The 24,181-nt window shown below is 41.5% G+C and overlaps 1 protein-coding gene and 1 long non-coding RNA gene across 2 annotated transcripts; one reads left to right on the top strand and one right to left on the bottom strand.

Annotated features, from left to right (window-relative positions):
• The first annotated feature begins 314 nt into the window (after nucleotides 1–314).
• LOC121796873 lies at nucleotides 315–1,514 on the top strand. The gene has a single exon (XM_042195644.1). The coding sequence runs from the start codon at nucleotides 315–317 to the stop codon at nucleotides 1,512–1,514; it is 1,200 nt and encodes a 399-aa protein (XP_042051578.1).
• Nucleotides 1,515–16,969: 15,455 nt separating this feature from the next.
• On the bottom strand, nucleotides 16,970–17,504 carry LOC121794308. The gene is made up of 2 exons (XR_006049280.1): nucleotides 17,444–17,504; nucleotides 16,970–17,335 (listed from the first exon to the last, which is right to left on the bottom strand). It is a non-coding gene; the product is annotated as an uncharacterized LOC121794308 (long non-coding RNA).
• Between the last annotated feature and the right edge of the window lie 6,677 nt (nucleotides 17,505–24,181).

Here is a 24,181-nt window from a genome sequence, read left to right as displayed (position 1 = left end):
GGGGATACAGACATCAAGGCCAGAGGAGACAACCGAACAACCAGGTGGTTAGCTATGTCCCGCTGCATCAAAGAGGTAACCAACAGCACAATCAGCTGCAATACCAGCCATAGCACTACGGGCAGTCCGACTATCCAGAGCCCAACCACGATGGGGGGCCGTCAAATCAGAGGTATAACCGTCACCCCAATGAAGGCCCGGGAGAAATGATGGTTCCGCACCAGCCTAAAGATGCGATGCGAGAAATTCAGGAGGCTCAGAAGGAGCAGAGGGCAGCGCTGGACATGCTTACAAAACAGTAATCTCAAGTTGCCATGTCGCTGGGAGAGCTAAGAGGGAACGAATGGAAAATCCCTTCCATGGTGCAGCAGCCTGGGCGTGAGAATATAAGCGAAGTCTCCCTGAGGTCGGGGAAGATATACCAGAGCCCCAGCCCACCTGCGGTTTCCCTAGTGTCTATGCTTGGACCAAGCCACCAAGAAGAAGAAGAGTCCAGTGGAGTTGATCAAGCCAGAGGAAGAGATAAAGGGAAAGCGAAAATGGAAGGCGAGACCCTAGGAGAAAGTCAAGGAGAAGAAGCTGAGAAGGTCAAGCCGTATCCATACCGCGGAATGGTGACCAGGAAGAAAGACGCCACAATCGATGTGGCCAGTATGTTCAAAGAGATAGAAGTCAAGGTGCCACTCCTGATGGCGTTGAAGATGCCCCCGATCAGCAAGTTTATCAAAGACTACCTGGCAGGGAAGGTCAATGAAGACGGGAGAATGATCACAGAAGAGAATGTCTCTGCAGTGATCCAGAGGAGCGACCTTCCCTCAAAGAAAACCGACCCAGAGATGTTCACACTCCCGATTTCGATCGGAGATATTCAAGTGGAACACGCCATGTGCGATTTAGGGGCATCTATCAACGTTCTGCCGTATGCTATTTACAAAAAGCTGGGAGAGGCTAAGCTGGTCAACACCGACATCGTGATACAGCTAGCCGACAGATCTTGCATTCACCTGGAAGGAATTCTGGAAGATGTAATCGTGAAGGTAAACAACTTTTTGTACCCAGCTGACTTCTTCGTCATCAAGATGACAGAGCCAGCAGCGAAGGAGTCCAGTGGAGTCCTGTTGGGAAGACCGTTCCTGTCGACAGCCAGTACTATAATAGACGTTCGTAATGGGATGAAAAGCTTGGATTTCAACGGAGAAGCGATGAAGCGGCCGTCAGACAGTGAAAATGTGTATTCAGTGGACGTGACTGAGCCGCTAGTGCAGGAGTATCTGGAGGAGGAATTCTTGCATAGACAGTTCGCAGATTCCACTGTGGATGAAGAAATTGAGAGAGAAGTCGCAGAATGGTATGAAGCCATGAACGTCGGTGAAATGGATGATCAAACCATCGCGAAAGCGGTGATGGGTTTTTGCGAGCGACCGAGACCAGCTGGGTCAAGCGGGATCGCTCAAGTGTCTAGCCTCGAGAAGCTGCCTGATCAGGGCAAGCCACTGAAAAGAGAAATGGAATAGAATCCTCTGCCTACTGAAATGCCGAAACCCTCGAATGAGTTAAAGCCACTTCCAGCATATTTAAAGTACGCCTATCTGGGGGAAGACGAAACAATGCCAATTATCATCAACAGTCAGTTGAACCAGGGGAAGGAAGATAAATTGCTGGAAGTATTGAGGCGAAATCAAAAGGCCATCGGGTGTAAGTTGACAGATCTGGTGGGCATCAGCCCAGATTTATGCATGCACCATATCAGATTGGAAGAAGGAATCAAACCTCATCATGACCAGCAACGCAAACTCAACCCCAACATGAGGGAAGAGGTGCTCAAGGAGATAGTCAAGCTAGTATCCATAGGGATCATCTACTCCATCCCGGATAGCAACTGGGTCAGTCCGGTTCGTATGGGGCCGAAGAAGGGAGGAATACATGTCATAAAAAATGAGAAAAATGAGTTGATTCCAACACGGCCAATCACTGATTCCAACTGGGTCAGTCCGGTTCGTATGAGAATGTGCATCGATTATGGGAAGTTGAACGCGGCCACAAAGAAGGATCACTTCCCTCTGCCATTCATTGACCAGATGCTTGAGAAATTAGCGGGGAAGCAATATTTCAGCTTCCTTGATGGGTACAGTGGCTACTTCCAGATCACGGTGAACCAAGAGAAGACCACGTTCACCTGCCCTTTCGGCACCTACGCCTACAGAAGGATGCCGTTTGGCCTCTGCAACGCCCCAGGAACTTTCCAAAGATGCATGATGAGCATCTTCTCTGATTTGTTGGAGGATTGCATATAAATCTTCGTGGACGATTTTACCGTCTATGGGGACACATTTGATCAAGGGCTAAATAGCCTGAACAAAGTGTTGGAAAGGTGCCGGCAAAAGGACTTGGTTCAAAATTTTGAAAAATGTCATTTCATGGTCACTGTAGAAATAGTCCTGGGCCATGTGGTGTCAAGCAGAGGGATAGAAGTGGATCAAGCCAAAGTGGCAGTTATAGCAAAACTCCCATACCCGACGAATCAGAAGAAGATCGGGGATTTCTTGGGCCACGCGGGATTTTACAGGCAATTTATCATAGATTTTGCGAAGATAGCCCAGCCCCTGACAAGGCTACTCCAGAACAATGTGGAGTTCGAGTTTTCTAATGCCTGGAAGGCCGCCTTCCAGCTGTTGAAGGACAGACTGATCAGCTCTCCGATCATACGCACCCCCGACTGGAGTCACCCCTTCGAGGTGATGTGCGATGCAAGAGACTATGCAATAGGGGCGGTCTTGGGTCAAAAGATCGACGGAAAGAGTTATGTTATCTTCTACGCCTCAAAGACTCTAAATCAAGCGCAGAAGAATTACTATACGACCGAGAAGGAGATGTTGTCAGTGGTTTATGCCTTCGAAAAGTTCAGACCTTACCTATTGTGTGCAAAGGTGATTGTCTACACAGACCATGCGGCTATCAAATACCTCATGGCAAAGAAAGAGTCAAAGTCGCGCTTGATTAGGTGGGTCCTCCTTCTACAAGAGTTCGACTGGGAGGCGGTCGACAAGAAGGGAAGCGAGAATACAGTGGCTAATCACTTAAGTCGAATCATGCAAGAAGATAATGGGGAAGCCATCTCTGACGCCTTCCCTGAGGATCATTTATACCTGATCAAGTCAACGTCCAGCCTTCAGTGGATCAACCGAGCTGAGAGGATTGATCAAGCTGACCGAGGGAGGGAGATCCAACACAGGCATAAGGAGCCATTGTTTGCGGACAAGGCTAACTATCCGGTGACGGGCGAGTTGCCCGGAAATGATGAAGCCACGAGAGCACAGAAGCAAAAACTCAAAAGCGACTCCCGATACTTCTATTGGGATGATCCATACTTGTGGAAGCTGGGGGCGGATCAAGTCATCCGACGTTGCACACCAGATTGGGAACAAGATGACGTGTTGGTCCACTGCCATGCACTAGCTTGTGGCGGTCACTTCGGGCCAAAGAAGACAGCGAGGAAGGTACTGGACAACGATTTTTACTGGCCCTCCATCCATAAAGACGCATACGAGTTCAGCAAGAGATGCCCCAGATGGCAGCTGACTGGAGGAATTTCTGCAAAAGATGAGATGCCACAGATCCCCACAATAGTATGCGAAATATTGGATGTGTGGGGAATGAACTTCATGGGACCCTTCCCATCTTCTGAAAGCAATCTCCATATTCTGGTGGCAGTGGACTATGTGTCCAATTGGATAGGGGCGAAGGCGACGAGGACGTGTGAGTCCAGGTAGGTGGCCAAGTTCTTAAAATCAAACATTTTTACCCGGTACGGGGTACCGCGAGCCATCATCTCTGATCAAGGGTCTCATTTCGTCAACAGGACCATCGAAGCTTTGATGAGGAAATATGGCATACACCACCGACTGTCCACACCTTACCACCCGCAGTCAAATGGCCAGGCTGAAGTGTCGAACAAAGAGATCAAGGCGATCTTGGAGAAGACAGCAAACCCCACGAGGAAAGATTGGAGCCGTCGACTGGAAGACGCGCTTTGGGCTTACAGGACCGCTTTCAAGACGCCGATCGGAATGTCCCCTTACTGGCTGGTATTAGGGAAGATGTGCTATTTTCCTGTGGGAGTCGAGCATCAAGTATTCTGGGCGATCAAAGAGATGAATCTGAATGCCGAGTCTGGTGCTGAAGAAAGGAGAATGCAGCTGCAAGAGCTTGAGGAGCTCCGCCTTGACGCTTACAACTCTGCCATGTGGTATAAAGAGAAGACAAAATGTGGCATTACAAGAACCTTCGCAAGAAGGAGCTCAAGGTGGGCCAGAAGGTGCTGCTATTCCAGTCAAGGCTCAAGTTGATGCCTGGGAAGCTGAGGTCAAGGTGGACAGGCCCCTATACCATCATCGCCATGCGAGCGAATGGAGAGATCGAACACCAAGGAAGCGAACCTGATTCTTCTTCCTTTCTGGTGAATGGGCATAGGGAAAAGCCATACAGAGATGGAATGGAGGTGTGTGTGGTGGACGACATTCCACTGCTCATGCCTAACTCTCGCCGGTAGAAGCAGGTATAAGGAGTGACTGAGTACTCTTGGGTAGTCTGCTTGATCAAGCAACTAATTTCTACACCTACAAACTGATCAAGTGACGTCCTAAGGGCACTTAGTCAAGTCATTGGTAGTTAGTGTAAACATTTTTCGTATTATTAGTTTTAAAAACTTAGGAAATAAAGAATTGGAAAAAAAGGGGGGGCAACTGATCAAGTGGTTATTAATTGAGTATTCATCTGGAACCACTTGTCCACTTGATCAGTTAGAATTTGGATTTAATTAGTGGGTTACAGTGATTTGATTGATCAAGACAGGGTGATGAAAGGACATGCTCATTTGAAAAGGTGCGGAAAGACGAAACGTCGGAGAAGGCAAACTGTTGCGCTGAAAAGTCGTACCAGAGGAAAAAGCGTATCAGGTAAGCCAAGCCAGCTGTCGCTTTAAAAAAGCACACTTGTACTCGAAGAGTCGCACGGATATCAACAGTCTGCATCTGGCTATAAAAGGGAGTTCTCTGCACTGTACTTCACTTTTTCTCCCAACCACCTACAGTACGCTTGTTTGCTCTCATCCATATCTCTGAGTTTCAGAACCCTAGCCCAAGAACCACCAATTCCACGACAAGAAAAAAAGAGAAACCCCCTAGTTATCAGAAAAGAACAATGAAGATCACACAAATTCCAACATCATCCAATGAGGAGGTTTTGGGCGCTAGCAGCAGTGGCCGTGGACCTTCCACGACAGCCACGGCAGTACCACCGCCACAACCCAGCGCCTTCATTCCACCCCGTGAAGTGGACTCCGTTTTCCAGAGGCGACTGGAGCGCCTCCTCTGCAGCATACCCACCGGGACAGATTCCGCAGCGGCTTACGCTACCCTTAAGGCATAATTAGGAAGACGGGGTCTGACAATCCCGCTCCAACTCCAACATCCCAAAATCCCCCACCTTCTCCCCCCAAAACAAAATCCCCTTCCAAAACATAGTCTCCCCCTCACTCTCCTAAACCTACCACCCTCTTCCCGCTGGTACAGTACAGCGGGGATGACTCCGACGAAGAGGAGGATGCTCCAGCACAGCCTGTCGCCGCTCACAACGAGGGAGCGGAGTTAGAGCCGCACGTCGGCGATCCTGGCAGGGCTAGCCCTGGACCAGAAGAGGGCACACCCGCCCTAAACATCCCGTCACCAGTGAGTGACGGTGGTTCTAACTCCCTTCCTGTCCAAAGGCCACCACAGATAGAGGTGGTGGAAACCGATGATGATGACATGAAGGACTTTCCGCCTCCTCCCAGCGATGTTCTACTATAACAAAGGGAGGTGGAATGGAACTTCATTCCGAAGGTGGAGGATAAACCCGTACTGAAGAGGGAGGAGCAGCCGCTGCGTCGCTGGACGCGCCGTATGAGGATGGACTGGCTTCTAGAGGAACCGGAGGCCCTGAGGGCCAATAAGCCGAGGAGGGAGGAGGAGTGCGGTGCCTGGTGGACGAAGAAGAGGCTGCTGATGACAACCATGTACAGAGAGAGAAGAAGAGAAAGGGGAAGGAAATTGTTCTTCCTCATCCTAAGAAAAGCTGCCCCACCAACCAGGGCATAGTGATCAGAGACGCCGACCAACCTACCACCCCACTGCCGCAAGAAGAAGATGAGGGCAGTGACACTGAGGGGCGTGCGCTCCGCTGGACCCCGACGTCCAGGAGGCAACAAGGAAGGCCTGCAACACCCTATGCCGTCGACTACCCCAAACAAACTATGGCCTTGACCGCAGACCTCCTCCAACAGATGCTAGAGTTCGACAACCCCAAGTGGCAGGAGGAGGTCAACCAGCGAGTGACTACCCAGAAACGGCTGAAGGCCGGGAAGAAACTCCACCAACCCTCTCTGGAGAAAATACACGTTGAGGAGAGGTTTGCCGAGTACATCACCGGTATTTGATTTGATTGGCTCCTGGAGGTGGATGAGACCCCGGTTCCGGAGGTCCTGGCCAAGGAATTTTTAACTTCCTTCCGGTTTACCGGCAGTACAGACTTGGAGGCCAGGAGCGTCTCCTTCCGGGTGTTTGGCCGTGGCCAAAAGATGAGTTTAAATGAGTTCTCCATCTGGATGGGACTCTATACAGAAGCCCAGGTAGCCAACGGGAAGTGGTTTGGGCGTGATATCGGCCTCCCACACAGGAAGCCTGACTTCGATCAGCAGGCCGTCTGGAAGACCATGAGCCACGACAAAGCTCCAGCCTTTAAAGCCTCTGAGTCCAGGGGTACTCACATCGCCGACCCAGCCCTACGCCTTGCCCAGGTCTACCTAGGCTGCAACTTGCTGGGTCAAGCCAATACCATGGCTATCATAACCCTGGCGGAGCTCTACTTCGTGTGGAGTATGAGAGAGCAGAGGAAAGTCCATCTGGGATTTTGGCTGGCTTACTCCATAAATTAGATTGCTACCCAACCTGCCCGCCACCTGAATCTTTGCCATCTTCTGGGAGCGTACCTGAGGAGAAACTGGATCCTAGAGATCCAAGAGAGTGTAGAGCGCCCCCGCCGATTCCCCAAGCCGGAATTATTTGACCTGGATTTCATTGTTAGAATACAGGTACTTGAGAAGGCGCGCGGTGAGAAGCTTCGCTTCTACGCTACCGGCCAGAGGGAGAAACAAAAGGGACAACAGGAGGAGATGCAGAAACAGAGGCCCTAGCTGGCTGTGGTGGCCACCCAGAGGATTGAGCCAGAGGAGGCTGCTCAAGCTGAAGATGGATGGAAGCTCCGCATGGAGCAAATGATGCACCAGCCCGTGGAGAATTCCCACGCCCAACTTGTCCTGATGACCAAGGTTGGGACGACGATGGAGAGGATGCTGGAAGCGGTCCGCGACCCAGCCAGCACCTTGGCGCAACAGCCCAACGCGAGGCGACTACCACCTCCCTCAACAAGCTCACCTCAAGGACGGCGCACCTCCACTCCTACCAGGCCATCCTCTGCTCCACATGCTCAGCCACCCCGGAAGAATTAGTATATCCCCCCTTACTCAGCTCGTTTCAATCTTCAACAATTTCTATATTTTTAATTTGAATATTTGGTCTGTATAAATACTTTGATTCATCTCACACTTAGACCTTTGTTAGGTCTAAGTGTGAGAAGTTTATGCATTCTCTGCTCGTTTTTTACTGTCTATGTGTTTTTGTTCATGTTTTTCTGTTTTTCGACATGCTTTGATTTTTGGCACTATCTCCCACTTAGCCCAGTGTCTGGTCTAAGTGTGAGAAGTTTTCCTTGATTTGTTTACTCTGTGCCGTTGCCTAACCCTTTTTTCCACTGCATCAAGTCGCTCGAGCGCGAGCTACTATGCAGTGGGAGGGGGGAGGGTTAGCCTAATTGAATCATTCATGACAATTTATAAAAATGCAAAACAATCAGTTAGTGATAATTAGGGCAGTATGCATGCAATTGGATAGATGAAAGATATGAATGTCTGGGAAAGAGTAAGAAAAAGGATACAGTATGTTTACATGTGAAACTTGATTGCCTAACTTGATCAGTTTAAATGACGTAAGTATGATGGAAATGCTCAATTTTAAAACCTTCTGTGAAAGCCTCTCTAAATGTGAGTTATAAGCCAAAGTAGAACATGTTCTACTATTTTTACAAAGAAAAAAATACGAGAGGCTACTTTTTAATATTTAGATGAAAATTGCACAAGTAGTAAGGACTAAAGGCATTAGGACTATACCAATTGAGCCATTTCTTCCTTCATTTCACGAACCCGCCTCATTAGAAAGGGCACCCCCTAGAAAGCCACGTTGAGCCATATACACTTTCACCCGTCTTTTGAAGCCTTAAAACCAAATTTTTAAATTTTGTAACACATGAGAAAGAGGGGTCGAGAGACGAATTATTTGAAAAGAAAAAGGGATAACGTTAGAAAAGCTGAAATAAAAGGGTAGCCGGGTTTGGCAAGTTAGTCAGACAGGTTGATTGGTTAGATTGATCAGTTTGAAAGAAAAAAAAAAGAAGAGAAAAGTTGTTGAAAAAAGTTGAGAAAAGCTGAAGAAAAAAGAGGGCAGGAAAAATTTTGTAACCTGACCCAGTAAGTCGAAAGCTAGGGAATAAGCCAAAAGTTAAAGGCTAAAGGTCGCAGCTTGACCAAGTGAAATATCCAGTGGCAAGGTAATAATTCAGCCTGATCTAGTAAAATTGTTCAGATCTTTGGTCTCTTGACTCATGTATTTTTCTTTTTACAGTTTATATTTTTATTTTTAAACTTAGAACCACCCATAGGATCCTACCTTAACACATTACTCCCCTTAAGCCCCATTACAACCGAAACAAACCTCAAGGAACCATCTTGTGCAGTCCGATTCAAGGTATTAAATTTGTTGCAATACAGAGTGAACAGTCCTAACATCTCTGGTGAAAAATGAGTGACTGAGTGAATCCAACAGTTGGTTTAAATTGAGCAATCTTGACAAACTGACACCTTGATCAAGTGAACGCGAATGAGAAAAACATAAGCTGCTGGCAAATGGATTGACCTTGACCTCGGGTATGATTGTTGGAAGTTTATTCGGTCTAATGCATCTATGTGAATATGTGTTTTTGTTTTGAGTCTTGTTTTCTTCGTTTCGTTTTCTTTCACTTTTTTTGAAACGAGTAAACCATGCCTGAAATTTGCCTTATCTTTTTCTTTTCTTTTTCTTTATACTTGAGGACAAGTATGTTTTAAGTGTGAGCAGTTTGATAAGGCCTGTTTCGTGCATTGGTTTAGGGGTAAAATATATGTTACTTGATCAGTTTATCGCGCAAAGCGAGTGTTAATTGTACAGGAATGCCGCTTGACCAAGGGCAACAAGGCCAAGCTGATCAAGCTGGTACAAAAGGTGAAAAAGGCAAAAAACCGGGTGGGTTGATCAAGGGAGTAATCAAGCAGTTAGCCGGGGGACCACTTCTTTCTAGAAGAAAGACACGTGAGGCTGATGCGCTGGATGGCGATCATCAATCGGTTATCAAGGACGACATTCTAGAAGGGGACACGTGTTGATACGTAAGACGCAAGGACGAAGCCGATCATCATTCTGTTATAGAGGACCACTTCGTTCTAGAAGAAGGGCACGTATCAATCGATGAGGCGTTCAATCCCAGAAAGGACGAATATTCGCTGCCAGAGACGTTACCCCAGCTGGAGATTGTTGCGACGAGCTTATAAATAGAGGATGCACCATCCTAATCAAAATCTTCTTCCTTCCGCCTCTAGTTTAGTTTTTCTTTTCCTTGTTTCTAGTTTGGTTTTCCAGTTCCAAAGATAGCTTAGTTAGATAATAGCAATGACCAGTTAGAAGAGAGTGACCGAAGGGAGCGCGGCAGAGTGATCAATATCTGTTCGGCGTTGTCTCAAGTTTCCGACCGAGAGTTTCTCGGCTGGATTCGCTTTCTTACTTTCCAATTTTAGCTGCTTAAGTTCAATTCTTCGTTGTTTGGTAGTTAAAGAATCGATCTTTTGTATTCCGCATGATTACAGTTCTGTATTGAGCATTGAGTATAAAAATCGAAGTTATTTTTTTTTCATCATCTCGATTACTATTCCAGTCTAGTTCAACTTTAAAGTCTCTGATCCAGTGTTTAATCATGATGAGTTACTTGATCCAGTAGTTAGTTTACATTCCGTCTAGCGTAACCCAGTAGTTTTAAACTCCAAATTTAAAGTGTGGCAGCAGCCGACCCTTGTTCACTACTCACACACTCAACGCATTGGTTTCTCTGTGGGATCGACCCCGTACTTGCCGCTTTACTGTTAAAGTAGTGCAAGTTTAGGAGTTATAAATATTTCTTTCGGTGGAGCGAGAGACAACGCCTTGATCAAGTGGCAACGACATTTGCTAACTGATCCACTCGGTTCGGTTATCTTCCATATAGCTTGATCCAATCCGCGTTTTCTCCGAACCCACCACACTGCATAAAACACAAATAGGGAGCACGCCGTTGGCGTTTGGGACGATCATATTTGCCTATGGTAGGTGGGCGTTGTTAATAACTAAAAGATTTGGAAAGGAAAAATGTGGTAATTTTTCTTGTCAATGATATACCAATGACCCTGCTTATCCAAAAAAAATGATTATTTATCTTACAATATTAAATGAAACGCGTATATCAATTAATAGGAAGAAGAAATTGAGAATTCAAACTAATTGTGAGTGGGAAGGATATGTTAAGCATACAACATTTGGAACATTAATTCATACACATTAAATGGAAATAGAAAGACCCCAGAACCAATGAACTGATTTGGGTTTGAACTAAAACACGTAGAAATATGAGACATATGCCGATCTTATCCGATCACGGGAACCCTAATGACAATGCCAGAGAAGTCAACGAATACCCATACACGGCCGCAACTGAAATTCTGGATGATGGGTTGGTTTGGAAACACTATGATGGCAATCACAATTGAGTTTTCTTCCTCGATCAGCTTCACAGCCTCTTTCGCAGAAACCCCCACAAGCTCCGGCCATGAATCCTTTCTTATACACAAATACCATGTACTAAATAATTAGTTGAATATCACAAGCCATATGCACTCACTTTTATTACATTTACCATGACAAATACTCGTCAGTCATTGTAGTTGATTGCACTAAAGTGATGATATAAGAATATTGTTTTGTGTGGTTTGTAATGTTAACACAAAAGGGGTATTTATAATTTTATAGGGAAATTCAATTACAAATTTATGATGTGCATGCAAAACGTGGACTCATCTTCTTTCTCAATCCTCTGAATAGTTATATTCATTTTGTGGTCTTTAGATATTCCATCCATTGATTTACAGCTAAGGGCATGCTTTCCTTATTAAACATGCTTTAGACATCTAGCGTATAAAATGCGAAGTTATTTGGGTATAGCTAATAAGCTTACAGAGGGAATTGTGAATGAGATAGTTTAACTTATAAGACATGAAATTGGTGTATATACAGAAAATAACATACCATAATATTGATATTTTTACAAAAATATATTGTGTATAATATTACTTTCCTTCTATTCATCAAGAATATGCACTCTTTTCTTTTTATCCATACCACAAGAATATGCACTTTCCAATTTTGAAAACACTTTTTCCTCTCTAATGATGTGGGACCCATTCCCCACTAACAATACTTTAATTACTTTTTCTTTCTACCTCTCTCTAACTTTATCAATTTTGCACTAAAACTCGCACCAAACCCAAAGTGCATATTCTTTGGAGACCGAGGGAGTATTAATTAAAATAGATTGGGTTGATTAACTACTCGATTTCAGCCTGCGAGGGACCGGACAGCCAGATTGCTTGGTCGTTTCTCAATTGTATTGCAGCTTTAATTTGAACGTCACAGCAGCCCGGATTGATTTTCTTCTTTTCTATGTAACTTCACTCATACTCCCTCAGTCACATAAAAATAGTGACATCTAAGACGACACGGATTTTAATGCATAATTGGTAATGTACGAGAGAGATTTTTTTTAATGCATAATTGGTAATGTACCAGAGAGAATTTTTTTTTTGAAGTATGTTAATCCAGAACTGGAGACATACATTTAATAGAAGAATAACAAGAAAAATCAGACTCCTAGAAAGTAATTCATATAAGAAACCGAGCACATTAGCTAGAATGACGTATCTAAACATAACATTGTAACGTACTCCCTCCATCCCGGCTAAGATGACACATTTCTTAGCTGACACATGATTTTAGGAGTTATTGGTTAATGTATTTAATTGGAGAGAAAAAGTGGGTGTAAGTATTAAAATAGTGAGAGAAATAAAGTTGAATATTTAAATACGAGTGAAAAAAAGTGGTTGAGTGTATTAATTAGAAAGATAAAGTTACCATAAAGAGAAATATGTCATCTTAGTTGGGACAAACTAAAAAGTAAACCGTGTCATTTTAAGTGGTACGGAGGGAGTATAATTATTAAGGGAAATGACATGTCAACCAATAGAAAGACTAAAGAACCAACGTGTTTATTCAACTAGAACATGACAAACAAACATATATGTAGACATATTATTAGAAGACCACGGGAACCCTAATGATGATGCCACTAAAAAAGGCGCTAGATTGTGACGGAAATTAGTGACGGCTGCTGCTAGCTCAACAACTAGTGACGGAAAAATGACAGCAAAGCATCAATCATTAATTAGTGACAGATTATTCCGTCACTAAAGCGAAGCAGTAGTCTATTTTTTTGTCATTTGGTGGATTAATAACTGTCGTGACGGCAAAATCCGTCACTAATATTTTTTATTGTCAAGTATTTTAGTGACATAGTAAGTTTGGCAGACCCGTCATTAAAAAACATGTCAATAAAAAATATTACTGACGGATTGGTCCGTCACTAAAGCTATTTATCCACCAAATGACAGAAAACATAGACGACTGTTTCGCTTTAGTGACGGAATAATCTGTCACTATTTAATGACTGACGCTTTTCAGCCATTTTTCCGTCACTAATTGTTGAGCTAGCAGCCGTCGTCACTAATTTCCGTCACTATCTAGCGCTTTTTTTTGTGGAGTGTCATCGTAGTAAAAGAATAGAAAATACGCTCGCATTTGTAATCCTTAGAGCTTGAAGCTAGCTCTACAAATTTTAACAAATTAGTCCTTTTGAATTTAACTCGTTGATTATCGAGTATTTGTTTGCTCTAGTATTCACTGTTTTTGTAGTACATAATATTTCGTTATTTACTTTATCTAGTCTCTCAATTTCATGTTTTTGTATTATGTTTAACTTTTTGAATTTTATTTGTTCCTACTATATATTTTCTCTTTAGTTGCAACCTGCATATAAAGTTTTGAAGCTTGAATTTTGGTAATAAATGTTAATTAGAGCATGTTTATAGTAATAGATTAAATTTAGTTAAACAATATAATAATGCTATTCTGTAGGGATAAATAAGTAAGATTTTTATTTGTACCCTACAACTACAATGTGCAAAATGTGCATTTGTCTTTATATACAGGTTATCTTGATATTTGGGTGTGTGGCACTGGCGGGCACACGTAGGCATGAGGGAGGGCTTAAACCCTTCCCAATTTTTTTTTCGTTTCAAGTGGTATAATATTATAATTTTGTTAGTAATTTGTGTGAATTAACGTGCAAAAGCCCGTACCAAAATTAAAAAATATAAGGAAATTATTATCCCATACAAAATTTGAATATATAGCCCCTATCTTGACAAATTTCTGCGTCCGCCACTGGTGCGTGGTATTCTTTATTCATTAATTTAATTATGAGAGGAAGTGTATTGAATATTTGCAAACCTCATAATTTATGGAAATTATATTTTTGTAATCACGTGGTCCAGTCTGCAGAGTGGCTTCATGTTTTATACTGGAATGCCTTAGTGATAAAGGGGAGATTATGGAACAATGCATGATTCACATTAAAAACTAAAAATCATCTATTTACCAAATTCAAGTTCATGTTCTCCATCCAAACGTATTAATAATAATACCTCGTTTATTTGGAGCCTTAAATTTAAATTCATTTATTATAAACAAAATAATAATAATTTGTTTGCACTGCCAGAAAATTTTAAAGAAGTGATATAATTATAGTGATACCAATTGAACGTGTATATGTTTGATTTTACTAGTAACAAAATTTAGTTACACCAATAATCCATGCTTATGCTTTTGTTGCATTTAAAAGTATAAGTACATTTTATATTACTACTTCATAATTTTATACACCCTGAAATTATGTTACTAAATTTTCGACAAACTTTTGTTTTGAAATGCACATAATAGTAACTCGTTACAAAATATCACAATTTTAACACTTTTTGTGAGCAATTTCTTTTTTTTTAGAATGATTTATTTCTTTGTTTCATCATACCAATCAGCTTACAAGTAAATAGACCAGATTTACTATTTTGAGATGTTCCTTAATATTGGCTAATTTTATTTAAAGAAACTTTTGCCTCTCTAATAAAATGAGTCTCATTCTCAACTAATAATACTCCAATAATTTTTTTTATCAATTATAAATTAAAACTCGTGTTGTTTCAAAAGTTATCTATTTTTTAAGGACGGAGAAATTATGATTGCACTACGTAAAACACATTCAGGGAGCATTAATAAGTAAAAAAATGGGACAGAAAAAATGTGGTAATTTTTCTTGTCAATGATATACCAATGGCGCTGCTTATCCATATGTTATCTTAATTCTTAAGTACCGGCGGCTTTCGTGACTTAGTATAACAGTACTTCCTTCGTCCCTCTGTAGTTGAGTCGTATTCCTTTTTGGATTGTCTCACTGTAACTGAATCATTTTCTTTTTTGGCAAAAAGTACTTTACTCTTTCTTACTTTACTCTCTCTTCATCTCCCTACCATTTTTCCGTTCTACTTTATTCTTCTTTTACTTAACTCATTTAAAACAATTTTCTTAAATCTCGTGCTGAAAAGAAATGCATCTACTACAGAGGGACGGAGGAAATAGTAACGTAAGTAATAAAGTAAACCCTGCATTTTTATATTGTACTTGTTGGCAAATTGATGGAAGAAAAAAGATAATTTATCTTAATACTATTTCCTTTGTCCCATCTAAGTGAGGTGCTCCTTTTGGATACCACGTTTGAGAAAATGATGTTGCATGGTTATATAACACTCTCTATGTCACTGTGCCACATAGAAAGTATGTCATATTTCTTTTTTCGTTTGTCCCATACAAATAATCTACATTCATTTATAGAAATCTTTTCTCCATGTCTTCTACTTTATAATTTATGACTCACTGATACGCTCGGATTTTGCAATGTTTTAAAACCTTTATTTGGTCTGTTTTTAATGTCAAAATCACAATTCATGTCCATATTTTGCATGTTTTATCTATTTTGGTATTTTGACGTGTTTGTGAGAAATGTGCATATTTTAACCTAAAAAGACAACAAAAAGTTGAAGTTGGAAATCTGGAGCTTTCGAGACGCCCAGCGGTCCGCTGCAACACAGCTAGCGACCGCTGGGTCCCAACGACCACTGAGCCAGTAGCGGTCCTCTCCGGAGAAAGTTGTGCTGAAACGAAGAACACGCCCAGCGACCGCTAGGTAGTGTGCAGCGACCGCTCCAAATAATCCAAAAGCTACGGGACGATTTCCAGCTACCGTTGGGATGAAGTGTAGCGACCGCCACCCAAGAGGCAGAGGCTACGGATCAACATGCAGCGACCGCTGGCCAAGGTGCAGCGACCCGCTGGGAAAACGCGGAACACATAATTGACCTACTTTCTCCCCAAGATTTACCAAACTTAGCCACTTTTTGCCTTATTTAATGTTGCTCGAATTTTCCCCTATAAATACCCCCTCAAACCTCTTCATTAAGGATCCTCTTTTTGCCATTTAATTTAGAGCATAAATTTGAGAGTTCTTCATAGTGCAAGGGATTGAAGAAGGAAGCAAGAGATCATTAAAGAGCTACAAGGATTCAACCTTTAGGTTTTGTTTGCTTTAGCACTTATGTTCATTTTGTTTTCCCTACAATCAATGTTTTTAGCTTATTCAATTATGTGTAACTAAACTCATAGGATTCTAGGGATGTGTTAGTAACGACTTTGGTTATACAATTCCATTTTCTATTTAATATCCGTTTTGCTTTTACTTCGTTTCTTCCCTAAGTTGTTGGATAATGCTTCACGTTTGAATGACACATCCTGTGATTAATTAATATAACTTGCTACATAATCGTGAGAGGAAGTTTGCGAGTTAGGTCCACTTAATAGACACTACAATTAGCTTCCCTTAAAACGGCATTGTTAATTGAGAGTGAGGACTTTTCAAGGATCTTAGGAGCTTTTGGGAGTTACGGATCTAGGATAAACAACCCTAGTGTTAGTAATCTACGCTTGTGCCACATGGGCAAAACTTATGTGACTCGTTCTATCGAAGTATAAACTGTACTAAGGTATTATAGTAGAAATTTGTATAACCATAACTGTGAACGCACATCCATGGAATTCCCTTATCTCTCATATTTTACCTCTTTAATTACTTGCAATTAGTTGTTTACTTACATTTAAATGTTCTTATTTTAAAAAAATTCCAAATCTTTCAGTTTTTTTCAAATATTGAAATAAGCTTAGTAGATGATAGTCAATTTGTGTTCGTTTTCCCTGTGTTCGATATCCGGCACTGACCTTTAGCTATATTATATATACTCTGTACACTTGCAGGTTTATTTAGTGCTAATAAAAAGTGCATCACTCACCATCCACTATATTTTTTCAACTGGTTTTTCTCCTTTCACTCTTATTTTACCAATTACTCATTAAACATGCATCATTCCCTATTAACGTGTTTCTAAGGGAAAGAGAAAGTGGAGGATTAACTAATTATTAGGAAGAAGAAATTAAGAATCCAAAGTAATTGTGAGTGGGGAGGCCAGGAGCAAATCTGAAATGAAAAATATAACAAACATATGTAGCAACATTTATTCAGTGAACGTGCAATTGTCACATTTATTCGTACACATTGAAGGGAAATAGAAAGAGTACTCCATAATCAATAGACTGACGTGGGTCCGAACAAAAACACACATAAAAAACACGCGCACGCTCACACACACACACATGCAGATCTTAGCCGATCACGGGAACCCTATTGACCTTGCCAAAGATGTTAACGAATACCCACACACGGGCGCAACTGAAATTCCCGATGATGGGTTGCCCTGGAAACACAATGATGGCAGTGACCAACGAGTTTTCTTCCTCGATCACCTTCACAGCTTCTCTCGCAGAAACCCCCACGAGCTCCGGCCATGAATCCTTTCCTATACACAAATACCATGTACAAATTAATTAGTTGAATATCGGAAGCCATATTCACTTACTTTTATGGCACATGTATATATATTGTAATATCGTTATATTACATTTACCTTGACAAATGCTTGTCATTGTAGTTGATTGCACTAAACTTGTGATTTAAGAATATTGTTTTGTGTGGTTTGTAATGTTAACACAAAAAAGGGTATTTATAGGGAAATTCAGTTGCAAATTTACAATGTGCATGCAAAACGTGACTCATCTTATTTCTCTATCCTCTCAATAGTTATCTTCATTTTGTGGTCTTTAGATATTCTGTCCTTTGATTTATAGCTAAGGGCATGCTTTCTTTATTAAACATATTTTAGATATCTTGCTTATAAAATTTGAAGTTATTTGGATTGTTAGGTAATAAGCTTATATTTGGATTTTCTTCTTTTTTATGTAATTTTATTATTTTTTTAATATACTGTTTCGTTAATTTTAATGTCATATTTCTTCCTATTGATTTGATTTTTTTTTTTAATTCAAGAAGTTAAATAATGTAATTTAGGAATTTTGCTAATATAATTTATGAATTGAAATTAAACTTTTGATTTTACTTATATTCCTTCAGTTCCATAAAAATAGAGACATATAAGACGCCACAGTTAATTCGTAAAGTACAAGAAGGATAAAAAAAAATTATTGAAGTGTATTAATCCAGAACTAGAGACATATATTTTATACTAGAAAATTAATAAGAAAAATCAGACTCCTATGTTGAATTGAAAGTAATGCATATAACTCAGACAACTCCTTGAGTTGCACGAAACCGAGCACATACGGAGTATGTATTAAGGGAAATGACATGTGTCACATGTCACAGTTATTTTCTAATATTATTTATTTATTTGTTGAATATCCTACCATATATTTTTTGTCTTTAGTTGCAAACCTGCATATAAAGTTTTGAAGCTTCGAATTTTGGTAATAAACGTTAATTAGAGCATGTTTATAGTATTATATTAAATTTAGTTAAACAATATAATAATGCTATTCTGTAGCGATAAACAAGTAAGAGTTTTATTTGTACACTACAACTACAATGTGCAAAATGTGTATTTGTCTTTATATACAGATTATCATGATTTTTGGGTGTGTGGTATTCTTTCATTCATTGATTTAAAAATAAATGCAAACCTAGCATAGGAGAGGAAGTATGTCTGGCCTTGTGTGTGATAAGTAGATCAGCTTTCCTACTAACCTCTCGTACCTCCCCCTGTCTGTCTGTCTTGCACATTCCCTCAACTGTAGCCCATGGTTTTGAACTATAGGGGTATCTGCTGGCTTGCAATCTATCATCCCAACTTCCGTTAATAGGTCCAATATATACTTCCTTTGGTTGATGAAGATTCCCCTTTTTGACCGTAGCACCTCTATTCCTAGAAAGTACTTGAGCAATCCCAAATCCTTCATCTCAAATTCTCTGAACAAGTTCTTTCTTAGTTCGCTAATCTCCCCTTCATCGTCTCCTGTAATAATCATGTCGTCTACATATATAATCAGACACGTGATTTTACCCTCTTTCTTCTTAAGGAACAGAGTGTGGTCTGAATTGCTCTGCTTGTACCCATATTTCTTCATCACTTCAGTGAACCTTCCAAACCAGGCTCGTGGTGACTGCTTCAAGCCGTAAAGTGTCTTTTTCAATTGGCAGACTTCACCATTCTGGAATTCTTGAGTAAACCCAGGAGGGGGGTCCATAAATACAGGTTTAGGTAATTCTCCGTGGAGGAAGGCATTAGTCACGTCAAACTGATGAAGTGGCCAATCCTTGTTCGCGGCGATGGAAAACAGTACTCTCACAGTGTTAATCTTGGCTACAGGGGAGAATGTTTCAGCATAATCGACGCCATACGTCTGAGTATATCCCTTTGCCACGAGTCGAGCTTTATATCTGTCTATCGTTCTGTCCGGTCTTCTCTTGATTGTGAACACCCATCGGCATCCGACAGTTCTCGCACCTTCAGGCAGCTCGCCTTTCACCCACGTGTTATTCTTCGTCAAAGCCTTCATTTCAGTGAGCATTGCCTCTCTCCAGTGCTTATGTCTCATTGCTTCTTCGGCTGTTTGTGGGATCTCTTCTTCTTCATATAATGCAGCCGCAAAAGCCCTTGCCATTTTAGATAGATTTCCTTGCACGAAGTTGGCAACCCCATATCTGCTTTTCTTCCCTATCTTCTCGGGGGAATATCTTTTTGGCGGTATCCCTCTCGTACTCCGTTGTGGAAGGATATACCTTCCAGTGTCTCCATCAACGCTATTCTCCTCTTCTTGAGGTTCTGTTTCAACTTGGTCAATGGAAATAGGTATAGAAGACTGCTCTGAATCGGGGTTTACCTCGGATATCGTCGGAGGAGATGCTTGGGTTAGTGGTTGAGATGACTCTTGTGGTAAGACCTGCTCGGCGGTAGTGACAACTGGGTCTGTTAGATCCTCAATCGAAGAGCTTGGCAATGGCACAACCCAACTTAGATAGTAACTAGTACTACCTGGATTATTCTCCCCCTGGCAATTAAGGTGGGTTTGGTAAAAGAATTCGGTTTCCAAAAAATTGCAGTTCATAGTGGTGATGACCTTCTTGGTTTGGGGATCAAAGCATCGATAGCCTTTCTTGTTTAACTCATATCCTACGAAGACACATTTGGTTGCATACGGGGAAAGTTTGGTTCTCTCATGTTTTGGGATATGAACATAGACGGTACACCCGAAAACTTTAGGCGATAGGTTCAGGTAGTCGGGAATTTTGGCAACTTTGGACAAGGTATCAAGGGGTGTTTTCATCCGAAGGATTTTTGTGGGGAGTCGGTTCATGAGGTAGACAGAAGTGGCAACTGCTTCGGGCCAAAAAGTTTTCGGGACTTTGGATTCAATCATTAAGGCTCGGGTCATTTCTAAGATCGTTTTATTCTTTCTTTCAGCTACCCCATTTTGTTCGGGTGTATAGGGACAAGAGGTCTGGTGGATGACGCCTTTTTCGGTGCAAAATTGGGTCATGACATTATTCACAAATTCTCTCCCATTATCAGATCTAAGGGTTTTAATAGTAGTATGGAATTGTGTTTGGATAAGTTTGAAAAAGGATGCAAATTTGTCAAAAACTTCCGACTTGTGTTTCAAAAAATAAACCCATGTCATCCTAGTGCAATGTAACACCCGTACCTTAAATAAGAAATTAATGTTATGTAACGAATTAAGTGATAAAATTATTCCGAGATGCTGTGCTTCTCGATAAATGTGATATGGAAAAAAATTATGGTTTATGTGTTAAATGTGAAAAGGAGCGTGCTTAATTGTTTAATTGTGAACGTTGGGAGACATGTTGAAGGTCTCGTTGAAAGAAGGACGATGAAATTGCTCTTCTTGGCAAGACAAATGAATTTATGTGGAAATGAATATACGTTTATGGAAGATGACGCGCGAAAATCGAGGAACAGTCGAAGAAAATATATTTGGAACAACACCAAATATAAATGATGCCGTTAAACGTACTTTAATTTTTGGTTGTGAAGAACGAGATAACAAAATTTAATAAAGACCCGTGAATTTTTAATTATCGAAGGAAAATATGAAAATATAAAGTATGAATTTATTTTGGACTTTTTCAAAATAAATTAGAGTCCAATTATCTACAAAATAATTTGGATTCTAATCACTCTTTTAAATCCACCAAGTAATAGTACTTTTTCTAACTTGGGCTTCCAAATTATTTGAGCCCAAACCAAAACCAATTAAATAAAAAAAAAAGCTTGAAGCCCAAATGTGGGATTTAAAGTAGACCAAGCCCAAACCCCATTTTTTTTTCTCTTCTTCTTCTCTTCTCCTCCCCATGACCGACGGCTTTCCCTTCATCTTGGAGGAGACTCTCCATTTCCAACACCCTCTTCTACCATTACTCCAACAAACCAAGAGTCACCCACTTCTTCTTCATTAACCTCTTCTCTAACTCCTCACCATTTGCACTCAACAAAAAAAAAAAAGAGAGAGAGGGAGACTTGCGAGAGAAATAGCCGAGAGGAAAGAGGGAGAAGAAGGAGTTTGCTTTCACCATTTTTTGTTCAACCACCATCAAGTTTAAGCTCTTGAGGTATACTATCTTTTCCATCCTCAAAGCATGAGATTATTATAGTCTTGCATAGTGTATATAACCATTATTATTGTTCCATGACAAAACCATGTAACAATCCTTAAGAATCAACCAAACGATCGCCGTACGTGACCGAAACTAAGAAAGAACATAACTTTATAACCATAACGCGTGTTACGGGTTGATTCGGGGTCGTTCGGGGTAGTTTCGAATGAGAGGAAGTTGCCGTCGGCGACGGGCAGCGACGGACATGCCGCGCTCGATGGTGCTGACGACATTCAGAGGCGGCACGGTTTGCGGCCTCCCAGGCGACGACCGCGACGTTTCCTCCCCGGCGCTGGAGCAAGCGGCGACGACGTGTGAAGAGGGGTGGACGGCAGCAGCCCTCGGCGGACGGCAGCAGCTCCCGGCGGATTTCAGCAGCTCCTTATCTGCGGCAGCATCTTCCAGCGGGCAGGAGCACCTCCCGGCAACGATCGGTGACGGCTGGGGAGTCGACTTCCGCCGGCTGCTGCGATCGGCTAGCGGCAGAGAGAGAGACGGGGAGAGAGAAAGATAAGAGGAGATAGAGAGAAGTGGGGTAGGAGAGTGAAGAAGATTGGGCCTCTTTTGTTTTTGTGAATTGGGCCTTGAATTAAATCTTTTTTTTAGTTGGGCCCTTATAAATTATTGGAAGATTAAGTTGAGTTTTGGGCTCTTTTTTTAATTGATGGGGCTCACTATTTAATTTTGAAGGAATAAGGTGGCTAAGAAATTTAATCTTGGGAAATTATTTAATTAATTTCCGTAAGACTTTTTGAAGAAGAATAATTTACCTAAGTATGAATTAATACTTTTTTTAACGGTAAATAATTACGGAAATTTAAAGTATACGCTTAAATAATTTTTAGAAATTATTTTCCGACGTCAAGGAAAATACGAGGGGCCAACGAAGAAAAGAACGAGCGTAAGCGGCCGACCGGCGTCGCACGCGACGCCTTGGGCGGCCGCCGAATAACCAAAAATGCACGAAAACCGAGAAAAAGAATTAAAAGATGTTAATTAAAGTGCATGCATTCTTAATATCGTCGTTACCGAGAATTTATATGAATTTTATGTATTTTCCGAAAAGGTGGTTAGCACGCACGCTAAAAGTCGGAACTAGGAATTTTACGGAAATCCTAAGCTTTTGAGGTGGGCTTTATTACTTAAACTCTTTTATTTGAAATGATATGTTATGGTGAAATAAGGGTGGTTTAAAATAGTATGTCATGCCGTATTTTATGTTTTGAATTGCCTATCTGATTGTCTACTGGGATAATATCCTACTAGACTTTTATAGTTAACGAATTCGGGTCTGACTAGGGAGTGAGTCCCTACTCGGACTAGTGCACTGATAGGGATCGTGAGCCGTCCCCTAGGTCGGCCGGTCCAGTGATCGAGTTTGTGGCCACATTCTCGTTTCACATGATGGTTCAGATATGGTATATGATGGAGGATGATGTTAGTCCGCGCGGATACTTTTTTAAAGAAATGAATTTTAGTGTTTCTCGGCCTTTGAAAGAAAAACCCGGGATTCACTCGATGATGGCTTGACATATCTTAACGATGAATATTTTCGGGCATGAGTTCACTGGGTGCATCAAGTACTCAGCCCCTGCATATGTTTTCTCTATGTGCAGGTTGAGCGAGGTCGGGAGGCGGAGGATGTTGAGTGATGATTCAAGAACTGGTCCGGTTACTATTATGTCTTCATACATAGTAGTAGCTAAACTCTCATTTTGCTTCCGCTACTCAACGTTTTAATTTCTTTTATTTCCATTGGATTGTCAAACTATGTCGTTCATGTTATGTACTTTCGAGATTTGAAACTTTGAATAAATGAAATTTCATCTTTGATCGTTAAGTTGCATTGTCTTGATTGTTTTTCCCCTTCTTCCCCGCTTCTTAATTCCCCCACTAGTCACGATTTCCCGTGCTTCCTATCCTTAGGAAGTGCGGCCGTGACAGAATGGTATCAGAGCAATTTTTCCTTCCGCTCTGGACCGAGAGTCATTTATTCAATCTAGTCTAGACTCGTTTCACTAGACTAAAAGAGTATTCGCTTAACACTCAACACTCCGTCTCACCGCGCTCAACGTGAAAGAAGGCAAAAGTTTGAAACGAAGTATATTAGAAGTGATAGAACGAACGGAGCGCAGAAGGGCGTGATTTCCAAAGAATGATGAGGTGACGAGGCAAGGATAACCTTGTGAAACGCGATTGTGATAGATTAAAGGATAGACGAAGTTGCAAAAGTACCACGTTTATAAAATATGAAACATCTATCCTTAGATGATAAAAAAATAAGAAAGAAAAGAATTGTTATGACTTTTCCTTTTGGAAATCGACAGGTATGCACGGTAACACGGATGACGTTCTTTGCGCGTTTTATCTTTTCTACCTTGCTTTGTTTCTTTTTCTGCGACTGGTTGCTAAGGGGACTCACTTTTATGTAGATGGCGATCATGATCCACGCACCGTTAAGGGGAAGGTACGTCGAGAATGGATTGCGGGCGGTGGAAATGTATCGCGGGTTCGAGAGGAACGAGAGGGCCCCTTTGATATCTTATGTCGCTGATTACTTGACATTATGGCGGGATGCTCATGGCTGTGGAGTGAGGCACCTTGGAATAGGTGGGCCGACGAGGCTTCACGGTCATACGTCTGGCATAAGCTTCCCGACTACAGCATGCAAGGGGAC

This window comes from Salvia splendens, chromosome 3 (genome assembly GCF_004379255.2).
Source record: "Salvia splendens isolate huo1 chromosome 3, SspV2, whole genome shotgun sequence".
NCBI classification, from domain to species: domain Eukaryota; kingdom Viridiplantae; phylum Streptophyta; class Magnoliopsida; order Lamiales; family Lamiaceae; genus Salvia; species Salvia splendens.
The sequence above is the reverse complement of the archived record's forward strand: the minus strand, read 5'-3'. Positions and strand labels throughout refer to the sequence as shown.

Excerpts from the sequence above, each read along its gene's own strand:
- LOC121796873 (XM_042195644.1), top strand. The coding sequence starts at position 315 with ATGTCGCTGGGAGAGCTAAGAGGGAACGAATGGAAAATCCCTTCCATG.